Here is a 20,023-nt window from a genome sequence, read left to right as displayed (position 1 = left end):
CCTTAGTTTTAAGGGTGAAAAGTTTAAGTATCGTCTAAACCAGTGGTTCCCACACTGGTTTAGACAATACTTAAACTTGAGCCTCATGCAAGACCACATTTGCATCCATATCCCAAGTCTCATTCGATCCTCTTTGAGTCTCTTTGCTGCACAAACTTCCTGTAATTTGCTGCTTTCAGCCTAATAATTTCAGATTAACCCTAACCTGTTCAGAAAGAACTACGGGCTCCTGAGAGTTGAACATAACGCCTCTGTCCAGCTGTTTGTGGGTAAGTTTCACTCACAGAAAGAGTGAAATGAAGAGTTTCACACTGTTGAAGCTTGAAGTTGCTGAGTTGTTAAGCTGTCGGACATCAGATGACAAAAGCATGAAGTTAGCGGTGATGGTAGCGATATTACAGAAGCTGAAACAATCAGACAACGAATGATTTTAGAGAACATTAAGTTATGCAGCTGGTGATGTTCCACTATAACGTGCAGTGGAGCGTGTTCACCTTGGCACCGACCGGCATGCAAAGCCAGAGGCAGCTGTCTGACTGAAGTGAAATTGTACATGCTACTTAAGATAACGAATATGCGTTCAAACGAGTTTATCTATTTCTTGTTTTGGGTGGACATTACATTGTGTCGCTGTTTGAACATTATTGTACCTTTTCTTTTGAGGCTAGGATTAGATCATACCTAATCTTTGTGTACTTCCTAAAAAAAGACCTCTGAAACCTGCTTTGCTCCTCGAGCTTTGCCTTCTGTCACCGCATCCGGTATTTAAGTGTATGACACATTTTTGGGACCATTGAATGAAAAAAAAAAAAAAAAAGCTTCCGCCGCTCACAGTCAGCATTCGCCTGGACCCCAAATAGACCCAAAAATGACTCCAATAATGATAAAAAGAAGACTGTGTACAGTTATAGGAACACTGTGACACTGCAGTACACATGAAAAAAATGTTCTATTTGTACATTTACCATAGCTTGTTCCCTGTTTGTCCCCATGTCCCTCTCTCCCCCTTTGCTTGTTATGAGGCAATACATCATAAAATATTAGACAGTGAGGAAATTATCCTATATATTGAAGGCCAGCACTGTCATTTGGAGGGAAAAGCCCAATTCAATCACCTCCCTGTGTTTGTTCTCAATAAGGGACGGTGCTATTTTTACCATTCTATAGCAGCAGAAGGAGGGGGCTAGGAACTCGCTGAGGGATTCCCCCGCACTGCGGTGATATACCGCCTCAGGGCCATCCCGAGGGAGTGCTCCGAAATTACATTGAAGTGACTCAAATTGCTTGACTTGAACAGGGGTTCATATGGAGTACACGGTGATTACAAATCATATCATGGTTTTTCTCTCCTGCAAAATGGGAAGTTTAGCCGGGGAAAACTTGCAGAGCTGCGGCCATTTATTTTTCATGTTGCTGCTGAGCGGAGCTGCCTTGATATGCGTCAGATGTGATGATAATGATTCTTTCTTTTTCAATGTATTAACACATTTTCTATTCAGCCTATTTTGCTGCACTGTGTGGCAATGAGTGAGCTGCAGCATATGCCGGGGACAGAGAACATATGCCCTGTGACAAACAATGTTAGCAGGATATTTCCTAGATACTGGTGGTATCACGACATAGCAGTCAGTATGCTAGCACTGCAGAGAGAGAGAGAGATTAAATTGAATATGGGTCAGTTCACAGCCAAAACTCTGCTTATCTGAATTCTCACACACCCTGAATGAAAGTGATTATCCAGTTGAGTTAATTGAATAATTGAGGCTTGCTGGAAATCATTTCCACTGGTCACTGTCATTATCTCAGCTGAAAACATATGCTAATAACCAAACAGCAGTGGTAAAGCTGTGTGTATTGGGAATTCATGCCTTGTGGGAAATGGGAGACTTGTCAATAATTCATAATCCATAGTCCTAGTTCATAGAAAATCTCAGCCCACCTCCCTGAAAGGGAATGAAAAAAGAAAAAAAGTTCCAGGGCAGGTGATGCAAAGCTGCACACGTCCTCATCTGAAATTCAATTTGATTGTCTCCATGAAAGATTGATGAGGATCCCTTGGCCCGCCTGTTTGCACAGGCTACATGGTTAATTTAAATCATTTATGTCTTACGAGGAGTGTGTGCGCTGTAGCCAGGCGCTGGGCTGCCCACCTGCTGATACTCGAGCGGGTGATGGAAATGCATACCTCAAGCGTGATACCGCTCGGGGAGAGCCGGGCGAGAGGGAGGAGGGGGAGAATTGATGTGATAAGGGTCAAACCAAGGCGGCGTAAAAGACATTAGTCATTTGTAGGGCTTGATGGAGGGTAAAGTTACAGTGGTAATGGAGGAGAGGGGGAATCCAAGTCTACAGTCCTCATTCTTCCAGCAAATTTAATTTTCACCACATGCTGTGATCAATCCACATTGACCGCTTTAATGGGACTATGACTGATAACACTTATTGCCCTTTATGTCACTAAATCCTACAGACTGACAAGGATTTATTCTCTTATCTATTAAAGGAACACAAGAATGGCGAGCTCCGTGCCATCACTGGTAGATGGCAGCTTCCTGATGTAGGCGAGTTAGTCGAAGGAAAAAAAAGATGAACCTATGTAGGAGGAAGGTGTTTTTATCACTCTAATACATTCGCTAATCACTCATGAAGCTTAGCAGTAATGTATTCATCAACCAGATCTGTGCATTCTATGGAATCAGAGAGAGAAAGTAGTCCCTTGGATGTTGTGGCTGAATTAACCAACGTGGGGTCCCTGCAGCCTGACCCTGTTTCCTCCTGTGTCACTTTCAAGGACCTATTAAGTGCAGTTTACACAAGGAACTGCACTGGTAGCTTAATTAAATTGTGCCTACAGCCCCAGAGACCAAGCAGCACATTATGACAATTAGTGTGTGATTATTTTATTTATTCAGGAATGCACAATGGTGTCCTATTTAAGCCAAAGTCAAAAGCAAAGTCACAGAAATCTTAAAAAGTTCTGTTTGACACAGGTTATATTGCACTACCATAAAGTTCAAGAGAGACAGATTTAAAAAGGAACATTTTGAAGCAACTCAACAGCCCCTTTCACAAGGCCCCCTGCCTCCAAATTGGCCCCTTTCAAGCCCCATACCCAAGCTTCACGTGAAATATGTTTAGCGTCAAGTTGAGATGACCCTGATGCATTATGTTATCAGACTGTGGAAACAGCTCTTTTCACATGCGGAGAAGAATCAACAATGAAAAAAGTACTCCAGACAAAAGACAGATGTAAAAAAAGAAGAACATTTCCTTCCTGACTTTACTACCCAGGATGGTCCGAGCTCCAAAAAACATTGGATCCTGCAATATCCATCATGTAACTTTCATTAGTGCCTCCCTGACTGCTGAATGGCCATGTCTGTCAAACCCCACAGTGCAGGCTTTCTGTTAAAACATTCCAGCCAGAATCCAAAATAACCAAATAATAGCATCATCTCACCTCACAAGCTGAGTAGAACAAATAAATGAAACTTTGCTCTATGTGCAAAATCAGTAGCGTGGCCCTTTAAGGCTCCTGGAGGTGCATACTTCCAAATAAATCTGCATTCATCTTTTTACCATAAACCAGTGGAGATCATGAAACTGGAGACTCAGAGCGCCTAGAGGGGGCAAGCAATTGCCTGGTTAACAATCCAGCCTGGTTGCTGTGGGTATAATACTTTAATATTTGAGGATTTTTCCACAGGTTTTTTAAGTAGTTCTTACCAAAATGTAAACTCAGGCAGTAACATGGAACATCATAACATAGTCTACTGATTATTCTGATCTATGTGTACTCATCAATGGGTGAAATAACCAGGAGGATATTCGCCTGTTGCTTTGTCTGCCACAAATATCTCTAGGGCTGCAACTAACGATCATTTCCACTATTGATGAATCTATTGATTTTTTTTTTTCCGTTTTTTATCCATTGATTAAACATTTTGGCCATGACAAGTTCCCAGAGCCCGTGGTGACATCTTGACATTGCCTATTTTGTTTGAAACAGAGAAAAGCAGCAAATCCTCACATTTGAGAAGCTGGAAACTGGATTTTTATTAATGTTTCCTCCCCCATGATTGGCACTTGGGCACTACCAGAATGGCTCCATCGTTTGGGGCCATGGTTCCACCACTCTACTGTACATTTATGGCTCAGTGCCAATGCTCTTTCCTTCTCATGCTGTGTGACCAATCTGGATCCTGTGCTGACTAAGATCCTTCCCGTTTACATCTCTGTGTCCTAACCAAACCTGGAAAACATATCCACTGAGTATTTATGTATGTAAATATCAGTTTACATCAAGGAATGAGTAATTAGCATGCAGTTAAGTGCCTGGAATTGAATTTCACTCTATTCTTTGGTTTTCTCATGAAAATGCAAAACCTCAAGTGTTTTCTGAGCATTAGTAACATTGTTGAGAGGAGTGCATGAGGGGCGGGGTAGAAAGACAAATAACGACAGCAGTTATGTAACACAAAGACATTTTTTGGGAAGCCGTGCTCATTGCAGTGGCCGGTTTTTAATCTTCAGTTTTGCTTGTGTTTGGTGCGAACCTGAAAACTGCAGCACCAACCGACATGTGTGCTTTCGCCGGTGCCAGCTTGGTGCAGGCTGGTTTCATTTCAACACCACAGCGGGCAGAGGGGAGATCATGGCATTGCCCCGAGAGAGAGAGAGAGAGAGAGAGAGAGAGAGAGAGAGAGAGAGAGAGAGAGAGAGAGAGAGAGAGAGAGAGAGAGAGAGAGAGAGAGAGAGGTGCAGACAGACTGAGATAAAAACAGAAATAGAGAAGAGAGACGGTTAGCTTGGGTAAGTGGATTATGTGATGTGGAAGGAAAGGAGGGAGGGGCTCTGCCCTCTATCCACCGCCGCTTCTGCTCTGGTCAAATGCAACTTTAATCAAGGCGAAACAAAAACATTTATTCGTCCGCCATCCTGTTTTTTTTAAAACTTACACAACCGTCCAGAAAATGTTTGATTTCACAGGACTAATCGTATCCTCATGGCTGGACTTTAAGTACTCCTTGCCAATACTTACTGGGCTTAGGCGCCAGATGGCGAGGGTTTGTTCTGCAGACAGATACAAAGAATGTCAGAATCTTACATGAACACTTTCATGTTTGCAAACACTTAAGTCATTTAGAAGAAAACCAGTGATGAAGACAGTCATCAAATCCATTTGTGATCGTTTGAGCATACAGTTCTACAGTTTCAGGTGACGTATATGACAGAATTTCTGAGAATGGTCATAGACTGGTCTGAATAATGAGGAAAAAAGTAGTTGTTCAATAGGTAATCTTACATTGTGACTCGTATTTTTGAGATCTGATTAAATGTAGTTTAGAATAGGTCTGTGTTTGAGATTTCTGACAAAATAAGTGATTACGACAGACTTTTAGCCTCTGATACCTTTTATTCTTTCATTCTTTCCATGTTTTTGATGACGACTGTTGTTTCTTCTCTCAAAAGTTACACAGTCCACTTTTAACAACCAGCTTGACCAGCTATATTACATTTACAGGACATGGTAAAAGAAAAGCTTTTTTATGCTGCAGTTGAGCCTTTGAGATTGAGCTGTTTTGGTTTTGATTGCGTTTGGGTAATGGGGAAATACCTATTAGACCAACGAATTAAGTATATGACCTCAGAGGATAGTGTAATAAAGCGTTGTTTAAAGCATGTATTTCCCTGATGTAGAGAAAATTGCCAAACAGTAACTGAGTTTACAACAAAACTGCATTAAAGAAACAGGCCCTGGAACAGGGTTGACAATAATTTGCTCTATTTTGAAAGAAAATGTAAATTGCAAGAGTCAGCCTATTTGAATTAAATGAAAAGCAACATATGTTTTAAAAGCCTTTGGGCGCCATGACAATTCAACTCTGAAGCTTTGTGAATCACTGTGCCTCTTCTGGGAACACACCACTGTTGATATATTAGGTGAAATTTTCTATGAACTTTTCCTCCAAAGCTGCAGCTACATGAGTCAGTCCGCCCACCCGCTTGTTGTACAATGGCACATTACTGTATGGGTTACTGTATTCCAGAAGGAAGGGCAAAGGCACTTCTGAGAATTTGGCTGCACTGAGTGAACCAGTTGGCCCACACTCCTTCCAGCTTGTAGTATCATGTCATATAAATATTAAGAGCACTAACATGGGCAGGGCAAGGCAAATATTTCAGATTGCTCATGAGATCTGCTGCATTGAATTAGTAGCACTTAAGCAATTAGAATAAAAAAATAAGAAGAAATGTTGCCTGTTCTTATTGTCGTTTTTTCCTCTGTTTGTATCGCAGGACTACACGCTGACCATGTATTTCCAACAGTACTGGAGGGACAAGCGTCTAGCCTACATAGGAATCCCCCTCAACTTGACCCTGGATAACAGGGTTGCTGACCAGCTGTGGGTCCCCGACACCTACTTCCTCAACGACAAGAAGTCTTTCGTCCACGGGGTCACTGTGAAAAACCGCATGATCCGTCTGCATCCAGATGGAACCGTTCTCTATGGCCTCAGGTGGGTTCTGCTTTGCACTGCAAACAAACAGTCTTTTGTCAATATGTTTGCTCACTGGTGCTTCTGAGTAGGTGTTGTTTGCTGCATGTTTAGCTGTCCTGGGTGCTGTCTTGCTGCTTTTTAGCAACCCAAAAATCTGAATTCTGTGTTCTTTAACCGAGCGACAACGACCAAATCTGAATGCTGAATTATTCTAATTGTCAGCAAATCCTCAGACCAAAACCAACAATGAATGGATCCTACCACTAAGTATTTTCTGTGTTGCCAAAATCTTGCATTCTATCCAGTTCCTCTGTACCTTCTCAAGGAGCCACACTGTTGGGTGACATGTTGCTTCATTACAATGACCCTGAGCGCTGCAGTTCATATTGAATTCCACATAAGCTGTTCAGCTGCTGGAAATACTCAATAGAGCACCAAATGTATTCATCTGCAACAGAAAATGGTCCCCGAGAAATGCACATTTTTTTCTTTGAGTCGCATTTGCTAAAAACTACCGTGCCCTTGTGACCAGTTCAAGATTTGTCTCTCCAGCAGGAGCCAATGGCCTTGGGGCACAGTAGGGAGTAGGGAAGTCAGGAAGTAATGAAAATATTTGTTTACAATAAGAAAAATAAAGAGGGCCTCAATAGATGTCTTCTAAATTCACTCTAGATGTAACTATATGTTGTGTTTCCCAGCATACTGCAGCAAGTGATTTTACTCATGTTGTTAGAGAGGTACTGTGCAATTTCTGGGACATGCAAATGAGCAACAAACCCCACAACAGGCAACAAAGTGGATCTCAGGGTCAAAAATGTTCTCAGATGTTTCCCAGTGTCAAGTTAATTCTCTGTGTTTAAAGCTCTATTACGGCACCACAGTTGCCCAAGCTGAGAACTTGGCAGTTCTCTGCTGCTGGCCGCTCAGCAGCCAGTGGATTATGCATCATGCTCAAGGGCACCCCGGCACTTGATTTTAAACGGAGGGAGAGTGCGGTCAGAGATCACCCACGAAATGAAGTATATGAACAGGTGCATTAATGCAATGTTAAGCTCGCAGCTGTTGTTTGATATTTGTTTCATAAAGCCCTTGTTTTGAATTTCCATTGATCTTTTCGACAGGGAGGTTCAGAAGAGTTAGTGTGACCTATGAATATGGATGCATGCTTTGAATTATTAGAGTGCAAAGCAAAAAGTGCGTGCGTCTGTGTGTCTGCGTGCGTACTTGCATGCTTGTGTTCATATCTGTCAGTGTTCATACTTTACAGTCATACAGCCATGCTTGATTATGCAAGTGGAGTTCATAGCACTTAGCCTTGTGGGCTACTTATGGACTCTCAGTGCTTTCAAGAGATCAAAGGGAGAGGGAGATGTGTGACGTGGTGTTTGCGATATGAGCTGTTACATAAATGCATGTCAGGTAAGGCTGAGTAACGTGCTGAATACAAATTCCCATCATGGTATTAAAGAATGATTTCTGTGTGCTGTTTATTAGGGCTGCAACTAGTGATCACATCATCAATACGTTAATCATTTACTCGACATGCCCGTGAAGTTCCCAAGGTTTGACATACAGCACACATGCGTTTGCTCTTCAGAGTTGTGTGTCTTTCCCTGAGGAGCATCTTTAATCAAAGTGCACCCAATTCTGACTTAACCAGCTAATGTTAGCTGCTGCCATTAATACTTGCTCTTAACTCCACATATCTAGTGAGCTCGCGAGGTAGTTAGCACGTGCAGCCTTGTTAAGCTAAATAAAGTGAATACTACTAAGTACTGAAGACTTTTTTGACTCCATGATCAAAAAACTGTCAGAGAAGACTAAGATCAGAGATTCATGTTTGAACAGATCATCAAAATCATTTCTGATTCATTTCCTTTCCGTCAACAAATCGATTTTTTTTTGGCACTATAATAGCATGAAAAGTGTGGTCACATATTGGAAATCCAACTATATGTGAACAATTACAATACGTCTCTATCTTTCAGAGCCAGTGTTACGTTGTTGTAATTTTAGCTGTTTAATAATATCACCTAATGGGTTTCCACAGCCTCATCTGAGTCTTAACTGAATGAAGACATCCAGTGGCTAACTGCCAAGCAGCCGGCTTTTAATCAGGGCAGACTTAGCCTAAATCATGTTGAATTTGCATTTCACTTTGCTGCTTATTTTAACTGTCTGATTATCAGCCGTTTGAGCTCATACATCTGATAAACAAAGGGATACCTCCTCATGACCCAGTTCAGATGAGCAGGCACGAAATTCTGCCAAAATGCGTCACCTTAATATGATTTTTATTTGCACGAATTTTCACTTAATCACTGGATGGAGGGTAGCCAGTTTTGTTGGGGGGGTGAAGTGATATAAAACCGAGTGAGGACTGCTTGTCTGTCTAAGATCTATAGAATAATTATATATACAGTTACACACACGGCATTTTACACCGGACATGGTGCCTTAATCTTATTTTAAGATGACAATGCCAGTCGTCTCCAGTAATATGGAGCCATCTGAGGAACGCGTGTCAATAAAAATGGGCATTTAGTTTCCTTTAAAGATAGTCACAGGTATCACCTTAATGCACAGTCACTTATGCTTCATTGTAAAGTAACTACTTACCCGCTTTGCTGTTTTTATAGTAACAGATTAGCCAGAAAATATGACACTCCTTCCTTACTACCTTTCCATGTGTCTTCCTTTCAATGCAATTTCTCGAAATCACACACAGAATCTAAAATATTCTCTCTTGCGTCCTCTCTTCCCCCATCTGTGTCTTCTTTTTCAGGATAACGACCACAGCAGCGTGTATGATGGATCTCAGGAGGTATCCCCTCGACGAACAGAACTGCACTCTGGAGATAGAGAGCTGTGAGTAGAGAGACCGAATGCCTGTAGGACTGACAGTCAGCAGAAAGCCAACAATGTCTCATGTGTGAAATGTTAGTTTGAGCAAAACAATATCGGACTGGGTTTAAGTTTTTTTCTCTTTTGTATTTGTAGTAAATCTATCTCAGGAACCAGAGGGATGGGGGTCACCTTACAAAGCTCACTTTAAAGGGTTAATCCAGAGATTTTTGTAAGATTTTCGATTTAATATGTATGTAACAGAGCAGTTTGAATAATGCTAATACTCTGCTATCACTCAGCAAATGACCACACTGGTCCTCAAGACACCTGCTTGTTTTCATTTTGGCCTTTTAGTCGTCCACCTGATAAACTAGGGCACGAAACTCTCTGGTTTGAATAGAAAAAAAGCATTAGGATTATCAGAGACAAATGGATCACGTTGACATCCTTGTGGGTTAAATTGAGCTGCAGCCAGTTTCTCAAACAGTTCTCTAGAGTCTATAACTGGAACCCATTCAGCATTTTGTTAATAGTTTCTGTGTTGGAATAAGTAAGAAATACAGTAAGCGAAGCAAGGAAAGAGCTGTTTTTGAATTCATTTGACATTTTTGTGAACTCAAGTGAACCTGTTAACTGACTTGCTTTTCAAAGCAGCGTCTGGTTCTTGGAAACAACTTCAAACGTGTTGTTTTTGTTTTTTTTTCTACCCAAATGACAGCCCAGTTGGAAGATCAGCAACACTGCATATCTTGGTCTCCAGCGATGGTTAGACAGATGGTTACACCTTGGCGCATGTGTGTGTGTTTCTTCTTGTGCAGATGGCTACACCACAGACGACATCGAGTTCTACTGGAAAGGAGGCGAGTCGGCTGTAACGGGGGTAACCCGGATCGAGTTGCCGCAGTTCTCCATTGTCGATTACAAGCTGGTGTCCAGAAACGTAGTCTTTTCCACAGGTAAATGCTGGGCTGTAATGCGTTGTGTATGGGCTTTGGCCTCCACAAACTGAATTTCCTTTGGGAATAATACATGACAGACTGACAAGCGGATGTTACATTTTAGATGATATTGTTCATATCGTCAAGCGTTGGCCTATTTTCAAGCTGATTATTTAATCAATTTCTGTAGCAAACAAATCCGTGCCAAAGCTTGATCTGTTGATCTTAAATCCTCAGAGCCAAAGTTGTGTTTGTCAGTGCTTCTAATTGGGTTGAAGTGAGGAAATGCCTTCCTTTGAAGTATCCCTCAAGTAACAGCGGCTGATGCAAGGATGCTGGAACGGGACTGAACCAGAACATGCCATAAACGCAAATTGCGTCCATGTCAAATGTTCCTTGACCCTGAGAGGCGACACTTGAGTTGACGATTTGGTTATCAAGCTGACATGAACAAATGTAGCTGAAGACTCCAATCAATTCAGTCAATCAATGCAGTCAGTCAGTGTGACAGTAGCAAGTCGATATGAAAGCCCCTGAAAACGTGATTTCTAAAGTGTTTTTCTATAATATAAAAAAATTTACAGTTAAAGTTAGTCATTGTCAGGAACTCAACTGATCACATCTGATCAACCCACACGGTCAACAGGACTGTGTGGGTGTGGGTTGATCAGATGTGACTGACAGTGCTGGTAACATAACCGATCACACAACCCTCGTCATATTTTGATTCAAATCTTCCTCCGTTCTGATGGCATATTTCATGGTAAAATAAATAAATCCAGTGCCATAAATTACTAAAAAACAAAGCCAGCAGTGGTGCAACAGAGATTCAGTAGCCTGCAGCAAAACCAAATGAGCCTCTGAACGCCTAATTAATATTTACGGAACATGGATGCTCAGGAAAAATAACTGCTTATAGGAGAAAGAGGTGTACACAGCTTATAAATCTTTTGACACTGGCATCATCATTAACTGGTGTTGTGAAACACATCAATCAAGGGTTATTTATAGGTTCACAATGGCTATTTTCTTTAGAGCTCTTCATCTCTCAGGGTAGTTAACTCGAAGGCAGGGTGACGTTAAGGAAATTTGTCAAGTTACTGTAAATGACAAACAGTTATTATATTTCAGGTTGTAATTAATTTTGGTGCTGACTTGGAGAAGTGTAGAGGAGTAATTCAACAATCCTGACTGCTCCCAGGGGTATTCTGTTATATGCCCTGAACTTTTCATGTGTCGTACGCCGAGGTGCTACATTAATCTAATTTTAATGTGTTCATTTAGTTTTGGATACAGACCTTTATTGACGCTTCCTAAGCAGCTGCCATATAATCTGGTCAGTGGAGACTCATTCAAAGAGGCAGCTTCTCCGCAGCCATAGCGGGGAAATAAAAGCTGTGTGACATTTAATAATAACAAAGTTTCTCACTGAAGTTATGCTCATGAGGAGGAGCGTGGCTGAAAAGGACATGAACAGTAAATCATTCTTTTGTTTGCTTTTTGGGTATTTTTAACATTCCCATTGAGGCTGCAGAGCATTTTCCCCCTCTCTCTCCTCCAAAGCTTCCACATCCTTTGCTTTTGCCCTCGTTTTCACTGGTTGTGCGTCTTTGTCTTCATCTCAGTGTTGCACATGTGCTGCATTGCGTTTCCCATCGTCCCTGGCTACGTCCGGCGCGTGTGTCTCTGCCTCCATGTGTGAATTGCATGCGAATGTGCTGGGGCGAGCGCACCGGAGTGCATTTGTTTGTGAGAAGTGACATGTCCCCTGTGGGTGGTGACAATTAAAGTTTAGTGTCCAGTGGTCTGCTCTCGTGCTCTTGGCAGGATGTGCGAAACACATCAAAGGCTCCCTGCAAGGCTGGCTAATGACCAGGTTTCCTCCATTACATGTGCCACGAGCCACCCTTTAATTCCTTCCCCTTTTTTCCTCTCTAACTATCTCTCCTTTCTGTCCTCTCTCGATATCTCTTTCACTCTCAGTCACTTCTTTTACTTTTTCCTCTTTTCCTCCCCAACCTAATTTACTATGTCTTTCCCTCCCTCTTGTAAGAGGTGTGTTTGGATGCCAATTACCCTGCTCTCTGACAGAAAAACAGCCCAGGTTTCAGGGCATCATATATTCATGTGAAATGAGGCCCACAGCATCAATTATTTTTCTATAAGCACACGTACAAACATTGGCCGTTTGTGTGTTTACACACAGCATGCATGTGCCGTGCATATGCAAAGGCACGCATGACCAAACAGCATTGCTGTGTTGTTGACATTTAAGTGTGCATTCACCAGTGCTGTAGCTGTCATCACCTTTATTGTCTTCATCCTCTCTGTCATCTTCATTCTTTCAAAATAGGTCTGATAATAGCAGCTTTAGATATTCAATAACATCTATGTTTCATGTTTTTGCTCCAGTTTGACAGAATTTTCCTTCCATTTTGTGGATTTTTGAAAACATAAAATGCCTCATTAACATCTTTGGAAAGTAACCCTCAAAGTGCAAACTGTTTATACCGCTGAACTTCATCAGTATACTTCAGCACTCTTGTCCTTACTGCATACAAAGATGACTGCTTCACCTTCTAAAGCAGCGTTTCTCAACTCCGGTCCTCGGGCCCCCCTGCCCTGCATGTTTTAGATGTTTCCTGCTCCAACACACCTGATTCAAATGAGTGGCTCGTTATCAGGCTGCTGCAGAGCTTGATGACGAGCCGATCATTTGAATCAGCTGTGGTGGAGGAGGGAAACATCTAAAACATGCAGGACAGGGGGGCCCGAGGACCGGAGTTGAGAAACACTGTTCTAAAGGAATTCCCTGTTTGATTCTTGACGGTGATGATACACCACCACAAAAGAACAGAACACGTGAAATTTTGCTTATGATGGGACAATGATCAGTAAAGCTATATAAGATACATACGTGATATAGACTGAAGCTAAAGAAACTGTAAGCTTGGTAGCTGGACATGCCAGCATTTGCATTTTACATGGGAGCAGACAAAGACAGTTTAATCCCTTCCTGACACTTTTGCTCATTTTTTGGTTTCAGAAGAGCAAAAAAACCTTTAAAAAGGAAAAAAAATCCTAATTGTAGCTGAACCAGATTGCCTTGGAAATAGCACATATGGGGTCACTGTCTCTGTCAAACACACATTTCGTTGCCAGATCAAAACTGCCAGGGGTTACAGCACAGTCTCTTACTGCATGTAAAACTGCGACACTCTGCCGTGAGGGTGACAAAAGAGACAAAAAAAAAGAGACAGCAGACCTCCTACTCTTCAGCGCTCCCGTCTACCCAGCCACTCAACCTCTATTGTTGTTCTGTCATCATCCACTCAACTTTTCCGATCATCCCTGCATCCCATCTCCTCTTCTTTCTCCCTCGCCTCCTCGGCCTCGCACATGGTGTTCCTCCCACTCGCGCATGTTGTTTGGTGTAGCAGTTACAGCCAGTACAGTTCTACACCCACATGCAAGTGAACCTCAGCCTCCTCTTTTCTTAAGCCACTTCTGCATCTGCTAGCGCAAAGATACTCGGCTCCAAATTAGGCTGGAGGAGCTGCCATTAAGGATGCATCAAAAGAAGTGAATGGGATATTTTAAGTCCTGTGACAGTCTGTTCTCGTTTACACTCTGTAATGAAGTGTATGTTTAGCATGTGTTGACTTTGTACACGGGTGCCAAATGAGCCCAGAGCAGGAGGATAGTCTGATGTAATAAATGCTTTACATTTAGTTTATCTATTGGTTTCGTACAAAATTTCGAGTCCTAAAAAAAATCCTTCTGTTGTTCAGACGTCCAGATTTGCGATGAACCAAACACGAAAGCTGGTTGAGCTAGCTTGCCAAAACCAGTCATTCAATGAATCCATTAGTTGATCAATGGGAAATTTATCAACAGCAGTTTTCAGTCAGGCATATATCGAGCAAAAATGGCAAACGTGAGCATTGTAGCTTTTCAGATGTGAGGATTTACCCCTTTTCTCTCTTTGATATCACTGAAAATTTGATCTATTTGCGTTTTGAACTGTTGGTCAGACACAACAATCAGATGTTGGATAAATTAATGGGTTTAAATATATTAGGGGTATTTTATTGGGTTTTTGACAGGGATTAAGGGGGATATAGAGGTAAGAACTTAAAGAAATTGACCACTTAATGTGTACCTTTAAATGGATGATCATTTTTCAATTAAGGTACAACTGTGGGGACTTCTGAAATTTGGGGTAAAAGGATAAATTAGGAATATAATGTATTAAGTGGTTCTAAATCCCTTACCAAATAGCTTGAAAGCCACTGCAGAATTATGATTGAAAATTAATTGAAAAATTAAGGAACGGCTTTCATGTTTTTTGGTCATTTTAAAGGCATGTTTACCCCTTTTAAAAGCCCTGAAACCATGCAGATCAAAACTTGATTGTAGTGGATTGCAATTCATCCATTATCACCTCACCCAAAAACAATCGTTAATATCTTAACCTCTAATGAAAATAACTGCTGCGGTAACCAGAATCACAGTGATCATCTGCGAAATCCTTCTTTAGTTTGACTTGCTGCCTCCTTTGCTGATGAGAGGAGAAGTTCTGCTCTCAGCAATGATTGCTCTGGTGTTTTCACTCAGTGTGAATGATACCAAAGCTGACCCATCTCAGTATAAAGAGCCACATCTATTTCACTCGTCAGCCCGCCATCTTTAAGTGACTTTATTTCTGAAGGACAGTGTCTGTTTCTCTCTGCTTTTTAGCCCACTTGTTTTCTCTGAGTCATTAAATTGTTGGTTTTACCTTGATTTTTTTTTTTTTTTTTTTTTTTTCCTGTTCCTGTAAGTACCACTCTGTATTCAACTATGTCAGAGGATGGTGCTCACGCAAACTGCCCAACTCTTCCCCCATTTATTCCAACGGAATAAGTCATGCTGCTGCTGGAAATGTAAAGCATATATTTTTTGTATTTATTAGAGTAATCTATTTCCAAATAAATGCACACATGTCAATGTTTTATGGGATTAGGAAACTCTAAATGTGACTTTATGGCAGTCCATCCAATAGTTGTTGAGATGTTGAGAGGACTGAAATGGTAAAGACCCATATATCTGCTTATTACTTCATATTGGTCCTCTGGTTGAGACTGCCTTTAAATGTCAATTACATCAGCCAGCAGCAGTTGTAGTAGATAATCACATTTGATGAATAGCTCAGCTCTCTACAGTAACATGTTGGGATTTTATTGCAATCTAACATACAGCAGGCACAGAATCTTAATGAGATTGTGTGTTTTTTTTTCTGATTGGCTCTCGATCCAACTCTGCACACAAGTGTGCAGAGTGGATTGGACCCACGCTCGCCACAAGTAGCTTTGGCTGAAACCCACGGATTGGAAATTACAGTCTAATGGCCCCCACTTCTCCTCCAATACAAACCGAAAATGGAAAAATAGCTAAGAATAGTGGGAGTAACGAGCCATAGATTCAATCCATGGAGAGGCATATGCTGGGACATTGATGAGAAATCATGCACCGGCTGTACATCAGGGCCATCCACACACACACACACACACACACACACACACACACACACACACACACACACACACACACACACATACACACACACACACACACACACACACATATGCTGTTTCTAACCGAGGTCATGGGAAAGTAATGGTGGAAAAGCTCTCTCATGGCAGACTTTAATGAGAAATATTTTTTTATTTTTATTCCTGATGTATGAAGCATCAGAGGTACTTCTTCAAGCATTTCTAAAGCTGTTGTGTGGTAATGCTGAATCCCTCAGAATCATATAAATTATGTAGGTGGATGAGATGTGGAGAATTGATAAATCAAGACTTGGTGAAATTTTTATCAGCATCCGGAATATTGTGTCACATCATCATAACGTAGGGTAACAGTTTTGTGCGTGCGTGTGTGTGTGAGATAGAGATAGAGAGAGATGGGAGCGGGGGGGTGCGCTAGTGAAGGGGATACTTGTTACCATGGCAATAAATCCAACCCATGCTGTCGGGTTGTCATGGAAACTGAAACAAAAACACAAGGTGTCCCTGCGTGGTCCTATGAATAATATAAGTTAGATGTTGTGTTTACTGTCGACATTTTAATGTTTTAAGATTTCTAAAAGAATCAGTTCAACAGATCAGATGCGCTTTTGTCGTTTAACTGCATGTGACCCTGAACGTTTCTGAGCCTAAACATTTCAATGCACTGCTTCTGTCGGTGTCTCCTCTGCCCTTAGGTGCCTACCCTCGACTGTCTCTGAGCTTTAAGCTGAAGAGGAACATTGGCTACTTCATCCTGCAGACGTACATGCCATCGATCCTGATTACCATCCTCTCCTGGGTCTCCTTCTGGATAAACTATGATGCGTCAGCAGCCAGAGTGGCACTGGGTAAGAAGACACAGTCGCTGTTAAGGAGCAGGTATTTGGCTCTCTCAGATGAGACCAGGGACCAAAGTGAGCCACAGCCTCCCTGCTGGATTCCCAAAGCAATGTGTTTTCATGAGCACATTAAGAGGCTGAACTTGGCACACTGCTGTGGTATTACTGGGAGCTTCAGGGAATGGCCTGGAAATTTGTGGGCCGAATGGAAACAAATTTGAACAGGATTTCTATAATGGTCCCTGTCTTCTATCTACATAAGCCAATAATTTCTACTCTAAATGTAAATATTGGAGCTCAAATATTGCAACAAGCATGAAAACATGTTTTTGTCCATTGTGCTTTTCCGTAGGGCAAAAGCATGAACACATAACCTTGACTCGGACCAAACTAGGTCATACCTTGTGTGCCTTGTCACTGTGGTCACCGAAAGGCCTCCCGGAGCTGTAAAAACATTATTTCTCTAATGAGCATAATTTCACTTCTAACTGAGGAGCACTCGTGTGGGTGCAAAGGCCCACTCACTGTTGGGGCTCCGGTGAGCAGTAAACAGGGCAGAGATGGAAGCAGCAGGTCGCTGCTTTGTAATCATCTTGATTTCCTCGCAGACAATTGCAGCACAGTTTTGCCTTATTTGAATATTGAACTGGGTAGTTGCAGATGACATTGGTTGCGTTGGCCAGGGAAAATATACCCATGATATGTACAGTTTGTGAAGCTGAAAATGCAATGTAGACAATAGGCTTTCCTCAGCAGTCACAATTAATACCATAGTAAATTGGTAATTGAGCGATTGCTAAGCCCCTCCCGTAAACTGTGATAGTCGAATCACAGCTTAGTAAGAGTAACTAGACATGGCAGGCTTGCTGTTGTTTTGAGGGCTCTGGCTTTTTTGTCAGGTTCGCGGTTTTGTTTAAAAAAGGAAAAAAAAGGATTATGACTAACACATTCAGTTCTCTCCTTCCATCAATTGACACATTCAGGTGATGCTGTCAGAAACTAAATGACAAGTTTGACATTTGAACAATGTCGGCATTGACGCTAATCTTTCATTGTCATTGTAACCGGGAAACCATAATTCTCCCGCACTGTGGATCTTCTCTAAATGTCACAGGAGGATCCTCCAGCTCTGGTCTCATTTGTCTTTGTCATTTCGAGGCAGCAACACCATAAGGGCTTGACTAACTGGAGTAAACTGGCTAAGCTAACTAGCGTGCTGCAGCTTATAGACAACAACTGCCAAAGCTTTCCAGGTAAAACTTGCAGTTTAGAGTTTCAATGCGTGTGAGTAGTAAAAATAAAAAGACTATTTTGACAGTGATTGTTTGGGTCACAGGGCATACTGAACGGTTACTGTCATGGTTTCTCACTGATCCACGCAGCATCACACCCTTATAATCTGGCTGTGCTGACTTATTGCTGCTTTGGTCCATACATCATCTGTATGTGGGTAGCTAATGGAACCTTAATGACCTTAACACATCATAATGCTTTTTGGAAAACATGCTTTGATCCATTACTATTGTTATGCACAGGCAGATTCAGCTGGTTAGAGAGTGGATGGAAATGTGGAGAGCACCAGGGTGTGTGTGTGTGTGTATGTGCACATAATTGTCTGTTTTACATCCACCGTTATTTGCCTGCTTGAACTGGTTGGCTTTCTTTCATTAAGGCACACATGCAATATCTGGTCATTACCGTATGCCTCTGAGTATACACTTGTACTTGCTTTTATTTTTGTGTGTGTATGTGTGTGAGGTGATGTGTAAGTGTGAAATCCTGCTGGCTGCAATATCCGGTGTGCGCCTCCTCAGCTGAGAGGCAACCGGAGGTCCATTCACTTCTCCTGATGGATCGTTACAAGCTTTCAGCAGGTATCTCGACAGTGGAAGCGCGCGTGTGGCTGTGTGTGTGTCAGCATGCATGTGTGTGCACGTCTGCTCCATTGCGTGTGCAAATCTGCCAGTAAGAGCAGTGTAATGATCAGGGAGAAATCAATTCAAGGAGGCAGCAGGCAAACAATTGAATTGTTTGAAGGAGAATCTCATTTTCCTGAGCGATTTCCAAGGATTGCAAAGTTACAAATGACCTGCTCGCACCCTAATCCGGTTGCAACCCTTTTCCCACAGTCATGCCCTTCGTTCATAATCACATTATATGAACAGTTGAGGTGTGGGCATTAGCTGTAATTGGTGTGGGAGCACTTTCAGTGTAATGGTAGACACACAAGTTTGAGTTCACCGTTTTTACAGACCTTGAAACCTCTTTTCTCTCTACCGCAGACTTCCAAAACGACAAGTCTTGAAACATTGTGCATGCTAACGAGATAGCTGACAATTTATGCTGTCTGCAAGTGATGAATGGGAGTGCTCAATTAACACTGCTTTGATTTACCGCCCATGCCTCTATTCTCGCAGTTAACATTCATCGGCGTTTCATGCGCTTTATTGCATCCTACATGATACCTTTTCCTTTTTATAATGTTGAGCTGTGTTGCTAATGGCCTGTTGGCTTGTGATTAGAGGAGATTTGATTGCTGCGTGCCTTTGTTCCAGCTGTTAAGGTGGAAAAGAGACTCAGGGACATATAGCCAGAGGAAGGGGGGAGGGGACATAGAGAGGTGCAGTGCGAGCAAACAGGGAAACCACCACTAAATGATGGTGAGATCTGGAGGGTTGATATAGGATAAATGAAGAAAGAGAAGGAGAGAGATTGAGGCAGAGGGAGAGATAAAAGGAAGAAGCAGAGAACAATGGGATGAGACAGACAGAAAGGGGTGAGAGAGACAGAAAAAGACAGAGACTGAGAGAAACCCTATAAAACTATATTTCTCCCTTGAGAGTGTAACAGCGTGATGAAAAAGGAGGGAGGCCCATGGGCACATGGCCCCTTGATTAAATTGTCCAAACAGGCAGCGAGCGAGGGAGCAGAAGAGAGAAGGAGGAATGGAGGGGAGGAAGTGAAGGACAGAGAGTAATGGCGCAGCTGAGAGAACACCTATAAAGAACAAGGCTGTCGTTAAGCAAGGAAAAAAAAAAAAAAAAAACACCATCCAATAGGGGCAGAGACATGAAACATGTGCATGTCCGGGCTCGTTCACATTCACAGCAGCTCCTCGCGCCGTCTCTGACGACACACACACGTACACATGCACAGACACACACGCATGAGTGGTGTTAGCCTTGTAATGTGCCAATAAATCACACTAAGGGCTAGATTGACCTTAGCTATCCTGCTCCCTCCTCCCAACCCCCTGACGGTTCCTTGTCTCCTCACTGTATTTTATGACACACACACACACACACACACACACACACACACACACACACACACAAACACATAGA

General features: G+C 42.1%; 1 protein-coding gene across 4 annotated transcripts in view; it reads left to right on the top strand.

Moving 5' to 3' along the window:
• Positions 1 to 20,023, top strand: part of LOC139327903 (gamma-aminobutyric acid receptor subunit beta-3-like) — a 58,379-nt gene that overhangs the window by 28,591 nt on the left and 9,765 nt on the right. For all 4 annotated transcript variants that reach the window (XM_070957923.1, XM_070957922.1, XM_070957924.1 and 1 more), the window contains 4 exons: positions 6,301 to 6,521; positions 9,289 to 9,371; positions 10,169 to 10,306; positions 16,536 to 16,688. In XM_070957923.1, coding sequence (XP_070814024.1) covers positions 6,301 to 6,521; positions 9,289 to 9,371; positions 10,169 to 10,306; positions 16,536 to 16,688 — 595 coding nt within the window. The remainder of the gene's footprint in view (positions 1 to 6,300; positions 6,522 to 9,288; positions 9,372 to 10,168; positions 10,307 to 16,535; positions 16,689 to 20,023) is intronic.

The sequence above is a fragment of the Chaetodon trifascialis genome, chromosome 24 (assembly GCF_039877785.1).
Source record: "Chaetodon trifascialis isolate fChaTrf1 chromosome 24, fChaTrf1.hap1, whole genome shotgun sequence".
Classification (NCBI taxonomy): Eukaryota; Metazoa; Chordata; class Actinopteri; order Chaetodontiformes; family Chaetodontidae; genus Chaetodon; species Chaetodon trifascialis.
Note: the sequence above shows the minus strand (reverse complement) of the source record. Positions and strands in the feature narration are given on the sequence as shown.